The 27,444-nt window shown below is 36.2% G+C and overlaps 1 protein-coding gene and 1 long non-coding RNA gene across 3 annotated transcripts in view; one reads left to right on the top strand and one right to left on the bottom strand.

The window, feature by feature from the left end:
- Window positions 1–11,479, bottom strand: part of Ranbp3l (RAN binding protein 3 like) — an 83,808-nt gene extending 72,329 nt beyond the window's left edge. Inside the window, exon 1 of one of the 2 annotated variants that reach the window (XR_007347472.1) lies at window positions 10,889–11,479. Coding sequence is in view for 1 of the 2 variants with exons in the window: in XM_015496357.2 (XP_015351843.1) it covers window positions 10,889–10,973 (85 nt within the window). In the remaining variant the exon portion in view is untranslated. The remainder of the gene's footprint in view (window positions 1–10,888) is intronic. The other variant, XM_015496357.2, reaches the window with a different exon arrangement.
- The window catches only part of LOC125616736, a 27,601-nt gene extending 337 nt beyond the window's left edge, over window positions 1–27,264 (top strand). Inside the window, exons 2-3 of the long non-coding RNA XR_007347473.1 lie at window positions 12,334–12,349; window positions 27,254–27,264. This is a non-coding gene — a long non-coding RNA (uncharacterized LOC125616736). The remainder of the gene's footprint in view (window positions 1–12,333; window positions 12,350–27,253) is intronic.
- Window positions 27,265–27,444: the final 180 nt, after the last annotated feature.

Genomic DNA, 27,444 nt, shown 5'->3' with positions numbered 1-27,444 from the left:
ATATATATATATATATATATATATATATATATATATATATACACACACACACACACACACACAATATCATGTATATATATATTACATATTACATTATATATAATATATATTAAATATATATATATCTATATATACATATGTGTGTGTGTGTGTGTGTGTATCTGGGTTTGATCCCTAGCACCCTCCATTATATCATTATATATATACATATATATGTGTATATATATGTGTGTGTGTGTGTATGTGTGTGTGTATAAAATGGAGGTGCTAGGGATCAAACCCAGGTCCTCACACATATTAAGCACATGCTGTACCACTGAGCAATATATCAGCCCTAGCTTTTAGACCATTGTTTTTAAAATCATGCTTAAATATATATTCTGTGTTAATCTTATCAGTTTGGTAATTTTAGGTTGCTATGTTATTAATAGAGAAGTTCTAAGGTTCAGGGACCAATGAAGCAGTATATTACCACTAATTATTAAGCGTGTCTGTGGTAATGACTAACATTTCATCTTGAAGGCTTGATATTTCCTGAATTATGCTGTGGATATTCTGCAGTAGGACACTGTGACGTTCTTGGGAAGTTACAAAAATTCATTGAGACATTCTTCACTAATTCAGTGCAGTTGCCAATAAAGATCTCCAGAAAGCTTTAGAATATGAGGTCTCCCAGGCAATCTCACGTTTTAAAAAATGAGGTATAAATTACATGCAATGAAATGCACAGGTGGATTTTCACAAAGTATGTATTCATGTAATCAAAACCTCTCTGTCAAGATATAGAACATTTCCATTATCCCACTGAGTTCCTTAGTATCCTGTTCCAGTTATTCCTCCAACTCTGGGCAATCAGCATTCTGATTTCTATCACTGATCTAGTTTTACCTGTTCTATACTTTCATATAAATAGAATAATACATAATGTACTCTTTTGCTTTTGACTTCTTTTCACTTAGTGTAACATTGAGTCTGGCTACACCACATCTTTCTCCAATCATCATATTATCAGTATGTTAAGTTTTACCATTTCTGGTGGATGTGAATTGATACTTAATGGTAGTTGTATTTTGCATTTCTTTGAAGACTAATTTTGTCGAGTATCTTTTAATGGACTTATTGACCATTTGTATACCTTCTTATTGAAGTATCTACATTTGCCACTTTTTTAAAAAATATTTTTTTTAGTTGTGGGTGGATACAATATCTTTATTTGTTTATTTATTTTTATGTGGTGCCAGGAATCAAACCCAGTGCCTCATGCATGCTAGGCAAATGCTTTACCACTGAGACCACAATCCCGGCCTCATTTGCCCATTTTAAATCAAATTGTTTTTATTGAGTTGTAAGAGTTCTTAACATATTCTGGTTACAAGTCTTTTTCCTAATATTTGCCACAAATATTTCCTCCCAGTCTTTTCTTAGTGATATCTTTTGAAGAGCAAATATTTTTAATATTGATAGTATAATTGATTCATTTTTATGGTTAGCTTTTTGTGTCTGTACCAAAAGCTGCCTATTCTGATGGCAAAGATATTTTCCTATGTTTTCTTCTAGAAACTTTATATATTTATTTTTGTGTTATATTTCATCCCAAATTAGTTTTGTGAGAGTTTAGTATTGAGGTACATTTTTTGTGATGTTTGTTTATTTGACTGAGTATTATAATAGAAAAGATTGCCTTTTCTCTCTCTGAGATATATTGATACCTTAGTCAAAAACCATGAATGAATTCTCCTATTTTGACTAAGGTATCAAAAATCATGAATGAATTAACCATGTACGATCATCTGTAAATAGGTCAATTTGTAGACTCCCTGCTCTGTTCCATAAACAATTTTTCCATCCTTACACTAATATTATACACTCTTGATTATTACAGCTTGAAATACAGATGTTTAAGTTATCAACTTTGATCTTTATTTCAAGGTTGATTAATTATTCTAATTTATTTGCATTTCCTTATAAAATTTAAGCCCACTTGTCATTTTTTTAAGGAAGTCTGTTGAAATTTTTGTTACGGTGGCCTTGACACTATAGACCAATTTGGTCTTCCCATTCATGAATTTGAAGTATATCTTTTCTGTAATCTAATCATCTTTAGCATCTGTCTGCAATGTTTGTTTCAAGTGTACAGGTTTTTTTTTTCTCCTTTGCACATATTTTGTTGTCTTAACCAATAAGCATTTTCTTTTATTTTTCTTACTATAAAGAACACTTCAAATTTTTCCATTTCTTTACTAGTATATAGAAATATAATTGTTTTTGTATATTGACAAGGTAATGCATTTATTAGTTCTAGTATCTTTTTAAAATAGATTCCTTATGATTTTTCAACATAGACTATCAATTATATGTCAATAAAGACAGTTTTTCTTCTCTTTCCAATATGTCAGTTTTTTTTTTTTTCTTAACTTAGTACACTGGCTAGGATCTCCAGTATGATGTTGAATATAAGTGGTAATAGTGGACATTCTTATTGTCTTTAGAAGTGTTCAGTTTTTATTATCAAGGGATGTTAGCTCTTGCCTTTTTGTAAACATTTTTTATCAGGTTGAGGAAACTCATTTCTATTACAAATTCTTTGGGTTTGTGTATCAACTAGTGTTGAATTTTGTTTGTGGTTTCTCTGCATGTTTCCGCATTACAGATTCTACAGATATTAAAGGGTTACTATTATTATTTAAGGAGTAATAGCAATAATTTTACTCCTTTGATATCTATAGGATCTGTAATGAGACCCTTTATAACACTTTTGATATTGGTAACATACTTTGTATATTTTTATTAATTAAGATAATTTATTAATTTTGTTAATATTTTCAAAGAAATAGCTTTGGGAACCAGACTGATGAACAGACTATGCTTGTTTTCAGGAATAGGAGAATGAAATACTTTGGTTTGCGTTTGTTAAATTTAGCTTCAAAACTGTAATTAGGATGGCCTTAGGAAACATTAATATTTTTTTAAGTCTGATAAAAATACATGTATATAAAATTTACCATCCTGATCATTTTTAAGTGTACAATTTAGTAGCATTAACTATATTCCCATGGTTGTACAACCTTTCTGCAGAACTCTTTTCACCTTGAAAAACTGAAGTCTGTAACATTAAATCCTCACATATGTACCATCTGTTAAGGAAGCTCATTATGGAAAGAATTTCTCTACTGTGTATGAGCTTGAATATGATCAAGTCTAATAGTTTAGAGATATGATTTCTCCTTTTTCTAATTGTTCTATATTTGTCTCTACCAATTACTCCATAAATGCCAATAATGACTTTGTAGATAGACCAAAACTCATTGGCACCTCATTGAGGCTCCCTTTTAGTGAAAGAAAAACGGAAATATAATCCCAGTCCATTTTAATTATGTGTCACCCCAAAGATGTCAGGTTGTATACTCAGCAACACTAGTTTAGGATCACAGAAGTGAAATCTAATACAAATCTATTTTGAAAAGTAAAACAGTTTTTCTTGTTATTTTTCATATAAAATGCATTATTTTTATAATAACTATTAGATTCCTATTTTCATGCCTATATATTTATTCCTCAGTGCTTACATTTTCTACATATTTGAAATTAAATGTATTCATGAATATCCACAGAAAACACTTAAGGAAATTATGCACTCACAACAATCTAAGTATAGTTTGTGTTTTGTGGTCTAGATTCAAGCAAATTTGATGACATAGAACATGGGCACTACTTATACTTTAAATTCATGTTTACATAGTTCTAAGCTAGGTGTAGTGCCTTGCAAACTCCTCAAAAGCAGTGACTAAAACATGAAGAATGATAATAAATACAGCAAAGCTAGAGGTTTATGGAATCAAATGAAATTTTATTCCACCCAAAGAGTTCAAAGAGAATTAGTACCTCATTTCTTATTACTGAATACCTCAGCAAACACATACTAGAAAATACCTTGAAGTATACAAAATCAACATGCAAAAATCAATAGCTTTCCTATACAGCACTAATGAATTCAGTGAAACATAAATAAGGAAAACAATTCTATTACCATAGCTTCAAAAAAAAAAAAAACTAAAATAAATCTGAGGAGGTGAACGACTTCTACAATGAAAATGATGGAACACTAAAGAAATAAATTGAAGAAAACACTAGAAGATGGAAAGACTTCCCATATTTATCTATAGGCAGAATCAATATTCTTTACAGAACTAAAAAAAAGTACTAAAATTTATTTGGAAGAATAAAAGATCTAGAATAGTCAAAGTAATTCTAAGCCAAAAAAGAAAAAGAAATGCTGGAGGCATCACAATATCCAACTTTAAATTATACTACAGAGCTATAGGAACAGCTTTATGGTTTATGTGATACTGGCCAAACCAGACACATAAACCAATGGAGCAGAACAGAAGACACAGAGACAAACCCATAAAGATACGGTCATCTGATCTTTGACAAAGGTGCAAAAAACACTCTGGAAAAAAAAAAAAGAGTCTTTTAAACAAATGGTATAAAAAATTTAAACAAATCCATTCATAGAAAATGAAACTAGATCATCCTGCACAAAAGTCAATTCAAAATGGATCAATGATCCAGATATTGCCAGGCATGGTGGCGCATGTCTGTAATCCCAGCAACTCCAAAGGCTGAGGCAGGAGGATCCGGAGTTCAAAGCCAGCCTCAGCAACATTGAGGCATTAACCAACTTAGTGAGATCCTGTCTCTAGATAAAATACAAAATAGGGCTGGGGATATGGCTTAGTGGTCAACTGCCCCTGAGTTCAATCCCTAGTACCAGGAAAAAAAAAAAAAGATCCAGAATTAGCAAGTGCTGTAAGAACATGTAGGATCAATACTTCAACATACAGGCAGGCCTAGGCAATGCTTTTCTCAATAGGACTTCTAAAGTTCAGGAAATAATACCAAGAATTAATAAATGCTTCTGCACAGAAAAAGAAACAAAAATGTCAAGAGATAGCCTTAGAATGGGGGAAGACTTTTGCTTGCTACTTTTCTGTCAGAAGATTAATATCCAGGGTATGTAAAGAATTAAAAAAATTTACATAAAAAGAAATAACCCAATCAATAAATGGACAATGAGCTAAACAGATATTTCTCAAAAGAAGAAAAACAAAGGACCAATAAATATATGAAGAAATGTTCAGTATCTTCAGCAATTATGGAAATGAAGATCAAAGCTACCTTGACATTTCATCTCACTTTAATCAGAATGGCAACACTCAAGAATACAAACAAGGGCTGGAGCTGTGGATCAATGGTAGCACATTCACCTGGCATGTGTGAGGCACTGGGTTCAATTCTCAGCACTGCATATGAAAACTAAAGGTCTATCAACAACTAAAAAAAAAAATTTAAAAAGAATAAAAACAATCATAAATGCTGGAGAAGATATGGAGAAAAAAAGATCACTTTTATTTTGTTGGTGGCATTGTAAATTAATGCAACCTCTACGGAAATCAGTATGGAGATTCCTCAAGACTAGAAATAGAACCACCATGTGACCCAGCTATACTACGTTTTGTATTTATCCTGAAGAATTAAAGTCAACATACTGTAGTAATACATGCATACCCATGTTTACAGAAGCACAATTAACAATAGCCAAACAATGGAACCAGCCTAGGTGACTATTAATGGATGAATGGATAAAGAAAATGTGCCATGTATACACAACAGAGTTGTATTCAACCGTAAAGAATGAAATTTTCTCATTGCAGGAAAATTGATGGAACTTGAGAGCATCATGTTAAGTGAAATAAGACAAACTCAGAAAGCCAAGGGTTATGTTATCTCTGATATATGGAAGCTGGGGTGCAGGGGAGAGAAGTGTGTGTGTTGGGGGATGTTGGGGGGAGATGTCATGAAAACAGAAGGGAGACCAGTAGAGTAAAGGGACCAAGGGGCAGGAGGAAGAGAGAGAAAGGGGCAGCACTGGGGAATGAAAGTGACCAAATTATATTGTTGTGTCATGTGCATGTACAAATATGTAGCCATGAATTCCATTATTATGTATAATTATCATATACTAATAAAAAACATTTATATAGTAATAAAAGAGAAAGCAACCTGGACAGGGATCATGTTTGCATTCCCAGTGTCTCATAGAGCATCTGGTACATAGTAGGTATTCATTAGAAACATGTTGAATAAATCAATGGCTGATGACATTAATCTTTATTTCTTGTCTTCCAAATTTGTGATTTTTAGGAAACTGCCTTAAACAAAGCTTGTTCAGATCAAAGCACATGCATAAAATCACAGCCAAAGTGTGATATAATGAATAATATATTTGGTCCTGATCCCCACTCCCAGCACAGTTCTTCAGAAACTCTGAATTTTTGCAGTGATAGGTGTGTCTTTGTTATGCTAATGAGCGAACCCACAGGGACCTTTAGATTTTTATAAGAGAAGGCCCTGCCACATCAAGAAGACCAAACATATACCATTAGAGGTTGGAACTTTCAGCCTCAGCCCCGCAACCTCCGGGATGGGGAAAAGGATTGGGATTGAGTTCAATCACATGGCGAATGATTTAATCAATCATGCCTGCAAAATGAGACCCAGATAAAAACTTTAGACCTTGTGCTCAGTGGAGCTCTCTGGTAGGTGACCACATCAATGCACTGGGAGCGTGGCGAGCCCTGACTCCAGGGAGACAGAACCTTCTGTGCTCTGAACCTTCCAGATCTTGTGCTACACATCTCTTCATCTGGCTGTTCATCTGTATCCTTTATAATAAATGCTAATCATTAAGTACAGAACATTCCTGAATTCTGTGAATCATTCTAGAGAATTATCAAATCTGAGGGGCTTGTGGGAAGCCTTTTTGTGTTTGCCCTGGCAGAAGTGCAGGTGGCTTGGGACACCTGAAGTTTGTGGCTGGTGTCATGTCTAAAATGGGGCAGTGTTTTGAGACTGAGTCCTTAAGTTGCAGGGGGTCTTGCCTGATTCTGGATAGTGTCAAATTAAGCTGAATTATAGGACACTCAGAGAATTAGTGTCAGAGAATTGGTATCAGAGCAAAGAAAATCAGGAAGAATTCCAAGGCAGCTTGAGTACCTGCTTGAGTTTCTCTGATATAAAACAAACAAACAAACAAACAAAAACACATTGTAAACTTAGGATCATAGATTTTATGAAATAGCTGTGTATAGCAGAATGAACATTGTAACCAAATCTTAATAACTGCCAAATCTTGGAAAATTCACTTGATCTTGAAGATCCCTAGTATCTACATCCTTAAAAGTGAGGCTAATGATACCTATCTGGAATGGTTGATTTTATGTGTCCACTCGTCTGGGCCACATTACCTAGAGAGTTAATCTACATTTTGGATGTTTCAGTGAAGGTGTTTGGGATAAGATTCATATTTAAATTGGTAAACTTTGAGTCAAGCAGATTGCCCTCCACAATGTGAATGGACCTCATGTATCAGTTGAAGGCCTGAATAGAACTAGAAGACTGACCTTCCAGAGTAATGAAGACTATGCTTCAATTGTAACATTGTCTAACCGTAATATTGGCTCTGCCTGGATCTCCCCAGCCTGTTAGCCCATACTGCAGCGTATGGACTTGCCACCTCCGTAATTGTGTCAATCAATCCCATAAAATAAATTCCTCCCCTGCCACACACACTCACGATTAGTTCTGTTTCTCTAGAGAACTGTGACACACATTTCATCTGGTTGTTGCAAGAATTAAATGAGATAATGTATTTGAAACCACTTTAAAAAAATAAAGCACTGTAAAGCATGAGGGTAGTTGCCTGCCTAGTACATGAACTGTGTAAAGAGCTTTGCTGAGGTTTGTAGACATACATATTAATAGTCAAAGGAGGTCACAGGATCAACATCCTAGGTAAATGGGTTTGGAATATTACAGAAGAAGCTACAAGACAGCAACCAGTAGGAAAGGCACTTCCTAGATTTCTATTCTGGACAAATACAGCATCTGTGGCCATGAAATGTCAATGTATTGAAGACAGGAAATCATGGCTTAGCGGACGTAGTTCCATTTACACAACCAGCAATAGGCACAATTCTTTGCACATAGTTGTTGTCACATAATTGCTGGAGAATAAATGACTTTTATTTATGTGGCCAATCAAAAAAGTACACTTTTGTGAATAACTAGGTGGAAATTGTCAAATACCTTGGAATTAACATAGGCACTTTGACATACAGCATGGAGGGTTAGAAAACACATATGTATAGAAGCTCTTCAGAAGAGTTAACTGTCAGTTGATCATAGTCTGTGTGCTAAATAAGGGGGCTGGAAGATTTAACTAGGAGAAGCCAAAGCCAGGACCCCAGGGTGCTTCCTTGGTCAAACCTACAGCCAGACCTCCTTCTCAAACAAAATGGCTTTGCTTCCATGGACCTTTGCTGACCTCTGCATAATAGCAAGGTGTAAATATAACTTGGAGAAAAAAATCAGGGTCACTGCACTGAATGACTACTTTTAAACTCCAGGACTGAAATAAATGTAAACTTTAAATTCCAGTCACTGGAAAGCTATTTAACAGCAGAGCAAACACTACCCAGCGTCACTTGACAACTCAGATCTCCAGATGACTTTTTGTGTAGCAGTCAATGCTTCACAACTCCATGAATTGTGGTTTATGTGGGCAGATATTTTTGAGGCTCAGCCGTAGAAGAACATGGTTGCTTTCAAAACATTCTAAGCAAAAAGTTTCAGTCTGAAAAAGAAAACCAGACTTCTAGTCTTGTTGGTATTTTTGGAACTGTGTCTTCATAATGATATTTCCAGGTTTCTCTGGATATGGGAGTAAAAGAGAACCTACCAAGACAGACTGCCTTAAATTAAAACAACAGGACAGATATTAGTTTCCACTTACAAAATTGGGAAAGAATTTGTAAAACATTGCCCAGTATTACTGAAAGCATATCCCTTCACTGCTTATTGGAAAACTATTTGACCAAAAATAAGTTCATTAATTAAAATAATTAAGAAAAAAAGAAAAGTTTAAAGAAAGCTCAATACTTTGAAGATACAATTCTACCTCTAAGACTTTCACCCAAGAAAATAATCCTATATCAAAACAAAGATTTAGTCACTCATTCAGGTTCAATGCTGTGTTAATTATAATAGTGAAGAATTAGAAATAAATGCAATGTCTAACAGTAGGGAATCGCCTAAGGGATTTTTGCTTCATCCATGTGAAGGAATAGTATGCAACCATTAAAAATAAGGTTGAAGAAGAAAAACTTTAAACCTACTCTCAGATAAAACTATCCTGGAGCCAATTGAGCCTGGTGCAGGCAATTGGAAATTTGGTCATCATGTTGTTAAAAGAAAAAGCAGTCTACAAAGCACTGTGTACAAAATGTCTATTTTTATTTTTAAAAAACAAGCAATATAGATTTATACATGTGCATAAAAGAAAAAGCTAGAAGAGTAGACATTAAAATGTTGAGAATAACATATCTTCAGGTGGTGGGGTGACAGGGGATTTTTTTTTTTTTTATCAGATGCTTTATTCTCCCCTCACCAAATCTTATAAAATAAAAATTCAATCAGCAATTGCCAGGGGTGGGGTAGTTTTAAACATTTTGAACAAAATGAATAGCAAATAAACAAACAAAAAGCCTGTGATAAACTAGGGTTATCTACTAATAGAAGAAGAAAAACTTTTTACAGAGCCATGCCTAAACCCCAGTGCACTTCAGGACTTCACACTCTAAGGCACTTTGCTCAAAATAATTTAATTTAGGCTTAATGGTCTAGCGTGACCTAAAAACTTCACATTATCTTCATTTAACATGAAATATTTCCTACCCACACTGTGCTAAGCCTCGCACAGTGTGATGAAGTCACTCTGTACAGCTCCAGCATTCATACACAGAGGTGGCTGGACACTGTCACATAAATGTTAGCACACAGACACCACCTTGGAAGGGGGAGGTTTTGGCCATCAATCACCATTCTTTATCTCACCGAAATCTAAAACTGTATCTAGAGGAAAATAAATGAAGAGCTCCTAGCCCGGATCCATATGTAAACAGATCCATCACAGCTTCTGAGGAGAAGTTAGAAATGTCTGGTACATCCTTCACCTCTGGGAGACGATGATGTCACCCCTGGGAGCACCCAGCCTTCCCACAAGTGTCCTTGATGTTTCTGATAGAGTGGATTGGAAGAATCATCTTGTCTATTCATGTCAATCCTCTGCCACTAACTAGTGCAGCTGGGTGGGCAATGGATTTGAAATTTTAAAAAGACTGTTGGTGAAAATGGCTGAGAGGTGGGGTAGTTTAGTTCTGAATAAGTGCCCATCAAGTGAAACATAACACTTTTCCCAGTTCATTTCCAGCTGTTTCTGCACCATAAAAAGGAAAGAATCGACAATATTTATGTATTCATATATAGTTTTTACATATGAATCAGTCAGAGATCCAGAAAAAGTTAGTCTTAAACAAAGCTCACAAGTGTGCCACTTTGTCCACTGTGTGCACTGTGATGACACAGGGAGACAGTTCCAAGCTAACTTTAAACCTACTCTCAGATAAAACCATCCTGGAGCCAATTGAGCCTTGCCTGCATGGGTGTTTTGAATTAAAAAACAAACAAACAAACAAAAAGAAAACTAGCAGACTTTTAAAAACTGACAGTGAATAGAAGCACATAAGTTTCCAAGGAACATGCGATCTCATGGTCTCCCAGTTCATGATGATACTTTGAAACTCAATAGAGAATCCAAGTTAACCCATGATTATGCCTCATCATTATACCTTCTCTGCGAGTTGAAAGATGCAAGATTGTACATCATTTTACAAGACTGTACAGATACTGCATCAGCCCACCATTCTTCTGGAAATGAAAATGGACAGAAAGTCACAGAGCATAGAACTCATTAGCCAGACAGACTCACCTTGCTGTCGCTGATCCTCCTGCAGGTGACAGGTGCTCGGACTGGTGAACAGGTGGCTGCTGCCCTTCCTTTGTGTGGTAGACATGGTACCAGCAGTCTGGCTGTGGCTGGAGAATTGCCTAGGGCATTTCCTTCCCCCAGCCCGTCACCTACACTGGTCCCCAGAAGGCACCCGGAACCACAGGTACACGCAGATCCTGGCTTGTGTGTAAAACATTTACTCTGCTAATAAACTTCCAAGTTTTTCCAAGTCATGACTCCTGAAATAAATATTTACCAATGTTACTTCTCTACATAAAATGGTGCCAGTTCATTTGGCTAAAAATGAGACTTAGCCCCTTCACTTCAAAGCAAAATGAAACTTTCTTCTCTTGTAGTCTAAAATCCTGCAAAGTCACTATTTCTAACAGATTACAGTTTTGGTAAGTTTGGTAATTCTTGTCTGCTGATGTGAAATCCAATTTCTTCGGTACTTAGAGATGACTGCTAGAGTAAGGTAAAAAGTGGTGCAGTGTTAAATCAAGTGGGATTCCTAAGCCTGTGCCTAGTCTGAGTTGCCCTCAGTGACAGCTGGACTTGTACAGTTCTTAAAGGAGACTGGAAGGAGGAGGAGCCAAGGGACTAGGCTGATTAGCATAGAGAGGCAGGCCAGAAGTGGCCTGCTTTGAATAATGGTGACCAGAGCAGGGATTCTAATTATGAATTTGGTGATTACTGCTGTTACAGTAATTAAATCTCTGACTTCCAGTCCTTTGTTTGTAATTAAAACACAAGCTGAAAACAGGGTTTATCTTGCATGGATATTCTTTTCTACATGTGAAACCTAAAAGGTACAACTGGAACTCGTAATGAGCTCATGGAAATATACTGCTGGAACTTTCGATTTCTGTAAACACCTCCTAGTCTTCAGGAGAGGGCAGACTCCCTGCCAACGCAACTATTTGGAGTTCTGGAAGAAAAATAAACACACAAAACACGATTTTTCCAGAAACTTATCTTTGTTTGCCCCTTAGACTCTCTATTGCTATTTCTAGGTCATAAGACAAGTGTTTTCTTGTGCTTGCTGTTTCATTACTGTTGCAAAACATAAACCCAAACACCTTTAATTGAACTGAAGTTGTAATGAATGCTGGTAGATCCTGGCCTTTAGGATTCACAGCTCTTTGTGAAGCCAGCAAGGAGGTAGTAGGCAGTAATAATGACAGAGCTGTTTAGCCTCAAAGTCTGTACCCTGCAGCTTCCCGTGCATATTTGGAAATGGGTGCAAAACTTGACACTCTCTGAGAAGGTTATGTCCAAGCCAGATCTGGGTAGGTGCCCTCATTTTACTTTGAGATGATTAACAATTCCCCAAGGATACTTTATGAAATGTGTGACTGTTTTTTTTTATGGTGCCTATGATTTATCAAAATGCTTTTATTGTTTTAAGAACCTATCCACTGCAGTTTTAACTCCATCACAGTGTAACAAGTTATAGAAGTGTGTTGCTACTTGGAAAGAATCCCGTTATTTATTAAAGACCCAGAGTTTCCACTTTAAATGACTGATATTCATCTCGTCCTGTACAAAAAGTCATGGTGGAAGCTGAGGGTATTTTCTTCCTGAATAACATAAAGCAATCAATTTTTTGTTGATTGTTTTGGACGTCACTAATAAGCATATTATTATATAGGTAAAGAGCCCACAGAACTATAAGCCAGTCCTTGAGAGAAAAGGATTGAAAAAAAATGTTTGCTAGTGAAAGATTGTTAAAACATATAAACAGAATAGCATAATAAGCCCTGTGCACCCATTACTGGGATTCAATAATTGCCAACTCACAATCCTGTCTCAAATCTGGGCGTTTTCCTCTCCCTCTTCACTGCACCACAGGACTAGAAGCAACCAGATATCACCAAATTCATAAATATTTCAGTATGTATTTTTAAGACAAGAAGACTTTAAAAAACATAATCATGACTGGGATTGTAGCTTAGAGATAGAGCGCTCGCCTAGCATGCGTGAGGCACTGGGTTCAATCCTCAGGACCACATAAAAATTAAAAAAAAGATATTGTGTCCACCTATAAATAAAAAAAATATTAAAAAAACATAATCACAATAAGACTGTCATAGTTTAACATGGTTCTTCAATGTGATTAAATATCCAGGCAGTGTTCTTATTTCTTTAGTGTCTAAGAGATTTACTTTCATAGGTTTTTTGTTTTTTTCCCTTCCTCTTCAAATTGGGACTCAAAAATCCATCCACACAATATACTTGATTTGATTTTTTTAACCCTTTCCAATCTAGTTTCCTCTTTGAAAGAATCTTGCTTGGGAACTACTTTCTATATACCCTAATTCGTGTCTGATTTTTCAAGGAAGAACCCTTCGGTGCCTCCATTTAACAAAAAAATGCTTTTTGTTTTTTTTTTAGTTATAGATGGTTACAATACCTTTGCTTTATTTACTTATTTTTCGTGGTGCTGAGAATGGAACCCAGTGCCTCACATGAGCTAGGCAGGTGCTCTGCCACTGAATCACAACCCCAGCTTGCTGCCTCCATTTTTCTTATTCATTCATGTATGTAAAGCTGGGGGAAGAAGGGAGAGGGGAAGGAACAGTCAACTGACTCAGGCTAAAACACCCATCTCCCCTGCAATCCTGCTCTCAATAGTGCACTGTGTGCCTATGTGTCGCAGGAGTGTGTAAAGTGACATTCAGTGTATCAGTCACAGCGGGGTGGGTGGTTACTCCCACTTCCTCCCTCTTCCTCTACTTACCTTCAGAAACACCACCAAGTTAGATCACAATGGGCCTACTGTGCGTTACTTTTTCACCTGTAAAGAAGTCAGAATGTGGGGCTGGAGTTGTGGCTCACCAGTAGGATGATCACCTAGCATGTGCAAGGCTCTGGGTTTGATCCTCAGCACCACATAAAAATAAATAAATAAAATAGAAGGTATTGTGTTCAAGTACAACTAAAAAATAAATACTAAAAAAAAATTTAAAAAAAAGAAGTCAGAATGCAGAAGTCTGGTTGGATCAAGAAACATGTCAATAACCATCAATATTTTTTAACTCATAATTTGACTAAAACTAAATTAGAATCCTATAAAGCAAACCTTGTTCCCACATCAACACTCTGTGACCAGCCCCTTTCCAAAGGACACCACTGCTTTCCTTAATCTGAGTTCTTCCTTCTTTGCCATATCCTATCTGTTCAACCTGTGTCTTTGTATTCCCAAAAGTGTACAGGGACATGACATGTCACAGATAATCAATCTTAGCAGCTAGCACTTTGAGGGTAGAACTTGAAAATGCTATTTTATGATTAGAATTTATATCAGACATCATAGTATTTGGCTTAATAATCTAAATGGTAATGAGTTCATAGGATGGTTTTGACTCTCAGTTGAATCATATTTACAAAAGGAGAACATATGCATTTGACTCTAGTAAACAAGTAATTTTGCTTGCTTAGTAACCTGCCTGTTTTGAACATATTCATGATATATAGTCTATAAGCACATCTATTCTTTGAAAACCTTTGGACTGTTTTGAATAACAGGTGCTATATTAGTAAAAAGCAGTAGAATTGCATCTTTCACTTTTATGCTCAAAGAATAAAATAAAAGACACACAACAGAATGTAGATTAGAATACCGGAGCCCTTGGGCTGAGCCTTAATATGATTCCCAAAGTGCAATTAGCATTACTAAATGATTATTGTAGTCGAAGTCTGATGATTTAGTGTCAAGATGGCATTTTCTGTTGATTTTAAGTAACAGATCCCTTGATCCTTTGTGTCAAACAATAGTAGGTAGTGTTTGTTTGTTTTTTTCTCCCCCCAAAATCACTCTTCCTTAATACATCAACCAAAGACATCGTGGATGAGGATGTTGGGCTTTAGGATCTCAATTGGCTTTATGTAACATGTATATCATAATGCGCCCATAAAGGTAGACTTCTGTGCTGCAGTAGTCACGTTACTGTAAGTTATTAGCTTATAGAGTTTCCCAGGTAATACAATTGACTCAATTCCCATTATCATCATCTGTAATTGCTAACATTGGTCTTTAATCCATTGAATATCAACATTTGTGTTTCAGTTATCAGAAACATTGCCCCATTCAGTAAATAATGCAGTTGCAATTCAAACTAATTTTGACCCTTCTGCTGACAAGTCTTAGATTCTGTTGCCACAGGGCTCCCCCTGGAGGTCAGCAGAGTCCAGGGTCAGTTAGTAAGGGAGCTTTTTTTTGAGGAGGTAGGAAAGTTACCCAATTATCCTCCTATGGTTGAAACTTGTTGCTGTATGGTGGTATTTACTCTTCCACAGCTTTACATTCTTTCTACATTTATTGAAGTCTTTTAGCCAGAGTTTAAACAAAATAACACCTAAGTTCAGAAAAATGCCCTTTTACTTTGTTTTAGTGGCAAGGAAACCCAGAGTATAATGGTTCTGATTCCAAAATATTCACCATCTGGGAAGGATCAAATAATCCTGGCTCTGAATAGCATCTAGAAGTGTTTGAAATGCACAGTCATCAGGACCCATGGGTTTGAGGCAGAACAGAACTCTCTGAAGGTAAATATGCACTAACTGGGGTCTTTTTAAAATTAGAGCAAATAAACTTGCACAAAGTCAAACTTGCTACTTTATTTGAATTTATATTTAAAAGAATAAAACAATAACCAACCTGTGTTACTTCTTCCCTTTCTCATACCCTGCATCCTTAGTTGGGTCTTTGTTCCTACCATTTCTCTTCTCCCTTCCTTCTCTATGTCTTCTTTCACTCATATTCGTTTTTTTGTAACTAGATGGAGTATAATATAACTTTAATGTATTGAAAATAAAATAATTCCATATCTAGTGTTTGCTTCAAAATAATATTGGAAAGGGAGATATGGAGGTATAGGAGAAATAAGACGGACCATACAGCGGTAAATACACGTAAGTAATGAGTATAGTGGGTTTTATTATACTTTCATATCTACTTTTTATATTTTTGAAATTTCTATAATAAATTTATAATAAAGAATTTAAAATTTAATTACTCTTGATGAATCTGATTGAAAGGGTATGACAAATACTAGATTATTTTTTAGAGTGTGGAGAGAAACTCTTAAAATTTCCTTTTTAAAATATAGCTTTTTACTCCCTGTGTTTTTCATGCAAAGATAGAAAGTGTCATAATTCAAAATACATTACTATGGCAATATGTGAGTATGATTTATAAGCAACAACAACAATAAAAACCCATCCAGGATACTTCTCAAACATTTCTTGCTGGCAAAAGTATATGGCCATCAAGTTCAGAGACATCCATCGCCGAATCTTACATGAAGATGTCACACTCATTTGAAGAGAACAAAGCAGTAGTTTCACCTCTCAATTGCATGAATATTTTTTTTACACATTATATTTCTAATTTTATTACTATTTTGTCAATTCTATTTCTAAAATGTAATTAGATTGTGTCTTAGTCAGTTTGGGCTTCTATAACAAACAGCCATATACTGTGTTTTTTAAACAACAACAATTTTTTTTTCACAGTGCTAGACACTGGAAGTCTGAGATCAGGGTACCAGCATGGTCAAGTTCTGATTAAGGGCTCTCTTCTAGGTGGCAGACTACTGTGTTCTCATCATATCCTCACATAGTGAAAAGAGGTATCCCTGAGTTCCTTGTATGAGGACACTAATCCCATCCATGGGGATCCACCCTTGTGACCTCCCAAAGGCCCTACCTCCTAATACCATCACACTGTGAGGATTTCAACAAAAATTCAGATCAGAAGAGGTTGTCTTTTCAATGATGGAAGAATTTTTAATCCAAATTCAGTTTTGTGGTGGAGCATTAAAGAAAGATACCTATAAACTCTGTAATGCCACATGTTACTTTGGAGGCTGACCACAACTCTCAATAAATATTGGCTACTTCAGTACTTTTTGCCTCCCAGCCCAGAGATATATAAATGTACACACACACACACACACACACACACACCACTCATCTCCCTGGCATTCACTATTGGCATGGGTGAATGCGTTGTTGCTGCTTAGACAATGATCTTCAGCTTTAAATAACAAGAGCACCTAGTGAGCTGCAAGTGGGAAATCCTGGGACTGTGTGGAGGCTCTCTGAGCAGTGGCAGCAATACCAGCCATTGAAGCTACTCCTTGCTCAGTGTGGACCCAGAGTGACTGAGCTTAAAGAAGGTGGAAGGGTCAGAATATAGCCATCCTCTCATGGTCTCAGGGATCCAGCTGTAGTAACCATAGTGGTGGAGGATAAATTCAAGGAAAAAAGTCAACTGTTCACTTCTGCACCTTTAAGTTCCCTTTTAAATAATGGAAGCGTAAAGCTCTCCCAGGAACTCTGAAACCTAAAACTGTATTATTAGCAAAATTAGATAACACTACCAGTACGTTTTTCTGCTGCCCTATTCTGTATATTACAAATACCAGCAACATCATCAAACAAGTACTTTTTCATTGTCAGCATTAAAAAAAAAAGTAAATGTGTGTAGAATTGAATCTTAAATAGAAACTTTAAAAAGACTATAGTGACTTCTTGTAGGTTTATGTTACCTGAGCATCTATTTTGAATATAAGTTTAACCTTTTTGTATCAGAAGCAGGGCCCAGTTAACACAATTTACAACTCCATACCAATCCTTCACCCTCTGGTTCCTCAATGTGCTCAATCAACCCATCTGCCTTATACAACTGCTCTCTGGTAACCACTTCGCTATAGAACACCTAGACACAACCTACTTGACTGGCCCTATGGATACCCCCGCCACACCTCCCATGAGGACTGTGCAGGTATGTCACATAACCAGTAATCATCTTTCAGTCCCAGAATGACCTCCTGGGACTCATATCTGCTTACTTTAAACTCGTCAACTAGAACTCCCCGTGGGAAATCTGGGTAATGCCCTGAACCCCAATAAAGGTGTTGGGCCATCGGTCTCAAGAAAATCTCAAAGAAATCAGAGAAAAAAAGCAAAGGTGTGTGAACAAGGTGAAGCATGAAAGGTCAGTCTAAGAAGGTCTACCTGCTTCTTCACTGACCAGCTGGGACCTTGGGCAATTTGCATGACACAAATATGCAAGTTTGCTACTTGATATGCACTGCTCCAAGCTCCTCCATATAAGTTCTCTGCAAGGCCGCACAGATCACCTGTAATGACCTGTATCATGTTAAAGAAGAGAGAGAAAATGGGACCCCTTATATTCATCTTCAGACACATGTGTATGTTCATATTCATTACAAATATCTATCAGATGTTACTTTCCAAGACTTATTCATTCTGAAGCAGACATTATGGAGTGTCTGCCCAACACCTATTTCCTGATACATAGTTTTTTGAAAATATATCTATTTATATTTACTTTGGAATATTTTTTAGCCACATGGAAAATTTTTGGTTGACACTTTTTTTAAAAAAAATTTTTTATGGCTTTGAAGAAGCCGCTACATTGCTTCTGGTTCCCATTATTTCTGAGGGGGAAAAAAAATGTCTGCTTTATTGTTGCACCTTTGAAGGCAATCTCTCATTTTTTTTTCTGGAATCTTTTAAGATTTTCTCTTTCTCTTTGATTTTCATCAGTTTAATGAAAATGTAAATAAGTATGATTTTCTTCATCTCATTCTGCTTAAGGTTCACAGCACTTATGAACCAACGATTTGATATCTTTCATCAATTTGGAAAACACTACTTCAAATATTTTCTTATGTTTTATCTATTTTCTTTCTGACACAAACTGTACTGAAAATTTTATATAAAACAATGTCTTGTACACTTATTTCTGTTCTCTTCTCTCTGTGCTTCAATCTGGATATAATCATCTGGCCCTATTCCAATTTACTAATGGTTTATTCAGCCCTGTAGAATCTGCTGTTATGCCTCTCATTAAGTTCTTACTTTCCATTACTATTTTTTTGGTTTAAAGATTCTCATATTTTCACAACTATAATCTCCCATGAATTTTTTTTTTCAAAATTTGCCTTCTGAAATTCTGTATCACATTTTCTAATTATTGAACATATTAATCATAATTACCTTAATTACTATTTCTAGTGCTAGCAAAATAGTCCTTAGGGGGTTAGTTCCAGGACCCCTTGGTATCCTTGAAGGGTTGGTTCCAGGATACCCAAATCCAGAGATGCTCAAGTGTCTTATGTAAAATGGCAAAATTTTTCACATGACCTGTGTACTTTCTAATCTCCATATTGCTTACAATACCAAATGCAATGTAAATGCTAGGCAAATTGCTTAGGGAATAATGACAAGAAAACAATCTACATATTCAGTACAGATGCAATTTAAAAAAAAATATTTCCATTCTGTAGTTGGTTCAATCTGCAGATGTAGACCCACAAACATGAGGGTTGGAGGACCAACTGTACACTCAAAATATAGTTCTAGTCTAGAAGAAGGTGTGGTTAACTATCCTCAAGAAAGTGGAGCCAGCAAATATTTCATAGAGAAGATGCTTGATCAGTATTGAAGATATGCTCCAAATTGGGAAATTTTTGTTCCTTCCATCATAAAGGTAGCAAAATAGAAGAAATCTCTCTCTCTCTCTCTCTCTCTCTCTCTCTCTATATATATATATATATATATATANTATATATATATATATATATATATATATATATATATATATATAAATATATAAATATATATATATATATTTTTTGAAAAGTCATTTAGGGCAGGTAGATTAGGTCATCTTAAATGGTTGGCACCTTGAATCAAGAGAAAGCATGAAATAGAACTGAACTAAAAGATAAAGATGGACTTAATGTTATTAAAATGAGGTCAAGATCTTGAATTGGAAAAGTTCTGAAATCAGACAAGGTCTACTGGAATCTGGTCTTTATCCCTTCCTAGCTGAATGACCTTGGGCAACTTAGCCAATGTGAGGTTCTGTTCCCAAATCACATAAAACGAACACAGTATTATATAGTTATTATATAATCTGCCTCAGGTGAGGTAACCAAACCTAGTTAAATGCTAAGCACAGGTCATTTAGATGGTTTGATGTGAGCTTATTTCCATCTGTAACAAGAACTGACTTCAAATGTATATATAAATACTTTTATTTAGAACAAATACACATATATTCATAGATATATGCATGTATTTATTTGCTCCCTGTGGATCCAGGGAAGACCCATGATGCAAGTGGAGATATAAGCCCAGGGTAAGAGGACAGCCTGGGTGGTAATTATTGAGGAGTTGCTTTTGGTATTGTGCCAGCTCCGACATATTCTGAAATATCAGCCATCTGTTGTGAGATTTTGTTTACGATAAATCTATTCTTCATATGGTAAATATTCCTGGGAAAATTGATAAAACCGAGTTTCTGATCCACCTAATTTGAGGTCCTAGGATTATAGGGGCCTCAGAAAGAGGACATGAAGATTCTCTGAGAATAGGGAATTTGTCCAGTTAAACTTTAGGACTCCAGTGTGAAGCACAGAGACTGAAACATCACAGGGGATGAATGAGTTTCACTGGAAGAAGGATCCATGAAATTATATTCAAGACAATGTCTGAGCCAAACTTCTGGAGTTTACAACAGCAAGATTCAGAACACCTTGTACAATTTTTCTTTGATGGCACATTTCAAAAATCTGCATTAACTGAAACAAGAAAGAAATGGCTTCATTCTTCTGGACTTTTCACATTCCCATTTTCTTTCAGTCAAAAGAAACCTTGTCAGAAAGCTCTGTGATTGTCCATTACAGTTATACAAAATATTGGGGTTCATTTTGACATAATCACACAAGCATGGAATATAATTTGATCCAATTCAGTCCCCAATACTTCCTCATTCCTTCCCTTCTCCCTTCTCCGGATCCTTTTCCTCTACTCTGTTTGTCTTCCTTCTATTTATTTATAGATTTTTTAAAAATTAATGCTCTACAGATACACCTAAAAGTGAAGTTCACTATGGCATACTCATATATATACCTGGGATGGTTGAGTCACTTTCATTGTATCATTCCTCCCGTTTCCTATCCCTCCTCCCTCCCCCTCAATCCCTTTCCTCTACTCCACTGATCTCTCTTCTATGTTCATGGGATTCCCATCCACTCCACCTTTATTCCCCCTTATTTTGGTTTAGTTTCTGCATATGAGAGAAAAAAATTCAACCCTTGACTTCTTGAGTCTTGCTTGTTTCACTTAGGATTATGTTCTCCAGTTTCATCCATTTACCAGAAAATGCCATAATCTCATTCTTTATGACTGAGTAAAATTCCATTTTTATCTCTACCACGTTTTCTTTATCCATTCATCTGTTAATGGGCCTCTGGGCTGGTTCCATGACTTGGCACTGCTAAACATTGATGTGGCTGTATCACTATAGTAGGCCGATTTTAGTTCTTTTTGATAAATATTAAGGAGTGGGATAGCTGGGTCATATGGTTCCAGTCTTAGTTTTTTGAGGAATTTCCACACTGCTTTCTCACCAAGAATGTAGGAGATTTTGTTGCATCCTTGCCAGTATTTATTATTATTTTTATTCTTGATAAATGCCATTCTTGCTATAGTGAGATGAGATCTCAGTGTAGTTTTTATTTGCATTTCTCTGATTGCTAGGAATGTTGAACAATTTTTCATGTATCTGTTGGCCATTTGTATCTCTTCTTCTGAACAGTGTCTGTTTAGGTCTTTTGCCCATTTATCAATTGGGTTATTTATTTATTTGGTGTTCAGTTTTTTGAGTTCTTTACATATTTTGGATATTAATTTCTTGTCTGAAGAGCAGGTGACAAAGATTTTCTACTACTCTGTAGGCTCTCTCTTCATGCTCTTACTTGTTTTCTTTGCTGTATAGAAACTTCTAAATTAAAAAAAAGAAACTTCTAAATTTGATGTTACCCCACATATTGATTCTTGGTTTTATTTCTTGCACTTTGGAGTCTTATTTAGGAAGTTGGTGCCTACACCAATGTGTTCAAGTGTTGATACTATGTTTTATTCTAGCAGTTTGAAAATTTCTTGTCTAATTCTTGGGTCTATGATACACTTTGAGTTGACTTTTGTGCAGGGTGAGAGATAGAGATCTAGTTTCATTTTTCTACATATGGATATCCAGTTTTCCCAGCACCATTTGTTAAAAAGGCCAACTTTTCTCCAATGTTTTTGGCACCTTTGTCAAGTATCTGATTTCTATGTGGATTTGTTTCTATGTGTTCTATTCTATTCCATTGATCTCTATGTCTGTTTTGATGCAAATACCAGGCTGCTTTTTGTGTAATGTTAGATTATTTATTTGGTGTATTTGTATTTTTTTTAAATATAGAAACTTTCCTCTTAGGACTGCTTCTTACTGTCCCAGAGACTTTGGTATACTTTCTCTCTCTTATTAGTTTCTAAGACTTTTTATTTCTCTTATGATTTATTCTGTGATCCATTTCTCATTAAAAGTGTATTATTTAATCTCCAAGTGTTAAAATGGTTTTGGTTTTTCATCTTGTCATAGGTTTCTAATTTCATTCTATTATGATCTGATGAGATAAAAGTCTCTCTCTCTCTCTCTCTCTCTCTCTCTATATATATATATATATATATATATATATATATACACTGATTTGTTTTGTACTCTACAGTACAATTTATTTTAGACAAAGTTCCATGTGCTGCTGGGAAGGAAGTGAATTCAGTTGTCAATAGGTGAAATATTTTGTAAATTCTTTTAGGTACATTTTATTAGTGGTATTTATTAGTTGTGAAAGTCTTTACTTAGTTTATGTCTGTATGACCTATTTAATGGTGAGAGGTGTGCTGAAATTATCTAATATTATTGTATTGTGGTCTGTTTAATTCTTTATATTGAGAAATGTTTGTTTTATGTTTGTAGGTGCACCATTGTGTGGGGCATAAAATATTTACAATTACATCTTCTTGTTGTATGATTCCCTTAACCAGTAGAAAGTGACCTTCTTTGCCTCTTCTGATTAATTCTGGCTTGAAGTATACTTTGTCTGATGTAAGAGTAGCCATTCCTGTTTGCCTTGGGTTTCCATTTGCATGGTATATCTTTTTCCATTCTTACTTGCCTGTAGGGTGAGTCTCTTGTAAGCAACATATGGTTAGGGTCTTTTTTTCTAATCTAATCTGGCAATCTCCGTCTCTCAGTTGGAGACTTTAGACCATTTACATTCAGTGTTATTATAGAGAGATAACTTCTATTTCCTGCCAATTTGATTTATTTCTAATGCTTAATTCAGAGTCAATTCTCCTTATTGGCTATTCTAGTAGTGCAATTCATCCTTATGGTAATTTTCATTTCTTCTGCATGAAATGTTTCATTGAGTCTGTTTTATAGTGCAGGTTTAGTGGTCATGAATTCTTTTAGTTTCTGCTTATCACGGAAGTTTTTTAAATTTAACATTCAATTCTAAAGGAGAACTTTGCTAAATAAGTAATCTTTGTTGACACCCATTTTTCTTTTAGGGCTTGGCATGTATTATTCCAATCCCTCCTTGCTTTTAGGGTTTGGGTTGAGAAACCAGTTGAAATTCAGTTGGCTTACTTTTAAATGTAACCTGCTGTTTTCTCTTGAGGTTTTAAAAATCCTATCTTTATTCTATTTGGTATTTTAATTATAATGTGTCTTGGGGAGGATCTTTTTTGTTTTTGTTTATTTGGGTTCTATATGCATCTTGTTTTTGAATTTCTATCTAGTTCCCAAGGTTTGGAAAATTTCCTGATATTATTTCATTGAAGAGTTTGTGCATTCCTTTAGATTGTATTTTAGAGCCTTTATCTATGCCCATGATTCTTAGATTTAATTTCTCAATGTTATCCCAGATTTCCTGAATAGTCTGGTCATTGTCTTTTAACATCTTTATCTTGATTTTCTTTTCAAGATTATACACTCTGTCTTCAAGCCCTGAGAATCTGCCTTCAAAGTGGTCTAATCTAATGGTGATGTTGTCCATTGAATTTTTAATGTGATTTATTAAATCTTTCATTTCCAGGATTTCTATTTGTTTCTCTTTCAGAATCTCTTTTTTATCAAAATGATCTTTTACTGCCTGTATTTTCATTCCTCCTTTATTTTAGCTCACTGAAAATTTTTACTAAGAACTTTCTAAATTCTTTCTCCAACATTTCTTCTACAGTCGTGTCAATAAGGTCAGTTGCTAAAGTGTTGTGGTTGGTATGGGGTGAATTTGTTCCCTTGTTTTTTTCGTACTCCTTTGTGTATCTACCAGTCTCCTGGGATGATTATTGCTTCTACTTTTATGCAAGGGACTATTTAGTGAACTTCTTTCTCTTAAGTGCCTAGGCTGGGCAAATATTCAGGTATTGATACTTTCACTCAAAATGTGGCCTCCACTATTCCCAGTATCAGAACCACTTTGAGAGAAAACATTTAACCCTATTACTAAAACTACTTCAGAGCAAATCCATGTATCAAAAAAACTTAGAAAAAAAAATCTGATTGATAATGTTCTCCACTGTTCTTCTAATCCAGATATAAAATTATAGTAATGTTGTGGTATAGGCTGAGAAATTAGTGACTAATAATAGTAAAATTGCTATTAGGATTGTGTGGTGGCATGAAAAGGGAGAAGAAAAAATATTTGGATGAAAGAAAAGAGTAATACAAACCAAGGTAAAAAGAAGAAAAATATGACTGGTGGGGGGATTTGAGGCAGTAACAGTCACCCTGCAGTTTTAGGTCCTCCTGGGACACAGGAGCTCCTTCCCTGGTTCTATAAATTTCTCACCAACCAGTTCTTGTTTATCAGCCCAGGGGCCTGAGGTTGCATGCTCTGCTGGCTGTTTCTTCTGAGTGAAGGAGCACAAGATGCTGGGTTCAGGCAGTCTCTCTGATTGCTGTGGGATGCTGTGTACTCATTCCTCTCCTCAGGTTCTTCTTTAAAGTGGTATAGAATCTGATGGCTGTGTGCAAGCATGACACCTGTGATTAAAGGCTTTCCGTGAGTGGTCTGTGATGCAGATTGCTGAGGTACGGCCCCTATGACTGGGATATAGTTGACCCACCTATATGTTTGAACTCTCACTGCCTGCAGCCATAAATTCCCTTCTCCTGGGATCTCCCTGGGGTAGTACTATCTAAGTACCTTCTGCCCATCTGAAGCCACAGAGCTTGCAGGTGTGGACTCTGTCCTGGCCGGTGTAAGTCACTGGGATCTTACCTGATACAGTGATGGGGTGTCAGCTGACCTGTCTTTGCCTGAGCTGCCCCAGTGGCTGTGTTGAACACTGGGTCAGAGCTAGCTCTCCTTGGGAGTGATTAGCTCTCAGGCCTGCTCTACCATACATCTCTTGTCCATGGTGGAGAGGCGCTTTCAGTAACCTTTAGCTAACTGCAATTCCTCTACAAGCTCCTGCTAGAGGGATTTTGAGATATCCAGAGGCACTCTCTCAGGTTTTTATCTGTTACTATCTGAGGGTATGGGGAAGCTGTTGGTTTAATTTATTCTAGAGGGTCTGGCTAGCAGTGGACTCTACAGAATGACTGCCTTGCCTGGCACAGCTCTCAGTCCACAGTTTGGGTTAAACCGCTGGATCTCCCCATTGTCATTGTTGTCCTGTTTTAACTTGGTCTGATTTTTTTCCAGCTCTTGTAAAGAAAGTAAGTCATATGCTTTTCCTCCTCTCTATTCTCTCTTTGTTACCCCTGCTCCGCTGGCCCCACCCTGGTCCAGGTTCAGGGTTTAGGAAGTAAATCCTTATTATCTGCTCCAGTAACCAAACTGCAAGGCCCTCTAAATCTCACACTCTCCAATATTGAGTTTCAGAGTACTAGCTCTGTTCCCTCCTCTCTGATTGGTTGTTTTTTCACTTCTTCCTCTCTGGACTGTGAAGGGATCAGGAGTTACCTAGATCTGCCCCACGATTTCCCAGATTTTTTTTCTTTTATCTGTGTTTTTTCTCCTTCTTCTTCTGTGCCATGCTGGGGATGGAACCCAGGGTCTTATGCATGCTGGCAAGCTCTACCATTAAGCTCTATCCCGAGCCCAAGCTTCTTGTTTTAAGAACAGACATTAAGTTAATGTCACAGTGATTAAAAAAAAAAAATGAAAACAAAAAAAACTATATTTAGTTGTTTATGTCACTAACACTGTCAAACAGGTGCTTAGGAAAAGCTAAAATTCCCAACTTCTGGCTTTCCTGAACAGAATTTGTATTTAGGAAAACAAATACAAATAAGACATGAGGAATGTTTTAATGTGAGAGCTTCTAATCCAATGCTTTTAGTTTTTGGATTTCTTCATTGTAGTAAATCTAGGAAAGATTCCCTTATGTGGCAAGATTGCAAAATAGAGAACAAACTTTCCCAGGGTGCTGTTTGTTTTGTTTTGGGTTTTTTTTTTTTTACTCTATAAACAAGTAGAATAAATGAAAAACACATTTTTAAGTATCCTTGCAGTGGTTTTATAAAAGGATAGAATTTATTTTATGACATTATAAATGTTACTTGTCTAGGCTAGTCATCCAGTCAATTGTAGCAACTTCTCAAAGCTATTTTAACAAACTACATTTTTTGGCCTCCCTTCATCTTCACTAAAGGTAGGTACTGGAGAAGTTGATATGCTGTTAACTGTGACAATAACTTGAGATGATAAGTCCTACATTATTCCCCTTACTACAAACTCATTCCTGGTTCATCAGAGCAGACAGAGATAGAGAAGTGTAGGCTTTAGGAGGTGCCAGGTATGTATAGGTGCCAGGTATGATACAGGAACACTGGAGTGAGCCAGGAGAAGAGATTTGCCCTTCCCACTAGTCAGATGATGGTTTGTGGAGAGATTTGGAAGGAAGACTGGGAACATGTCCTAAAGAGATCTCGAAGTGTCAGCCATTGTTTTCACCCATTCATTCACTTGAGAAAGGAGAGCATATGCCATGGTTCCCCATAAAAAGGATTCCAAGAGAATATCCTATGGAGCTCAAGGACATATCTGAACATGGGGATGGGCACCAGCTTCTAGTCTGGACTGTTCCAAGTGGCAGAAACTGTTCACATGTCCCAGGTATCAGGGTCCAGGCAAAAGCCACCACAGTACTTTTGACATAGACGGAAGGCATTGGAAAAGGACAGAGCAAATCAGAGGGGACACAAATTACCTCCCAGCTTTCCATGGAACCAAGGTGGTTGTAACAGGGAATCCAAATTTCCCAGCACCCCAGAGGGCCCAAAAATGATGAATGGATATATTGAAAACTGGTTTGCAAACCTTCATTCCACGGACGCACAAGAAGAGGAACCCAGTACCAACCTTAATTGTAGGTAAGTGGGCCCACAGGAATCTGCATTTATCAACAAATATTTCTACTAAAGCACACATGATGTTGCTGCCATTCTGGATCTGAGATCAGGGCTGAGATCTGCCATAAACCAATTAACAACTGTAAACATTTGCTCTCTGCTGACAATATGCAGGACCCTGAGATAGCTTTTCATTGGTTTTCCCTCTAAACAAAAGACAAATTTTATGTTCGAAGGTCTGCAAGCTGTGTCACTGCCAGGCTGGGTGGAATAGAGAGAGGACTTTAGCAGGACAATCCCT

Source organism: Marmota marmota, unplaced genomic scaffold, assembly GCF_001458135.2.
Source record: "Marmota marmota marmota unplaced genomic scaffold, marMar, whole genome shotgun sequence".
Taxonomy (NCBI): Eukaryota; Metazoa; Chordata; class Mammalia; order Rodentia; family Sciuridae; genus Marmota; species Marmota marmota.
This window is presented reverse-complemented; position numbering and strand designations above follow the sequence as displayed.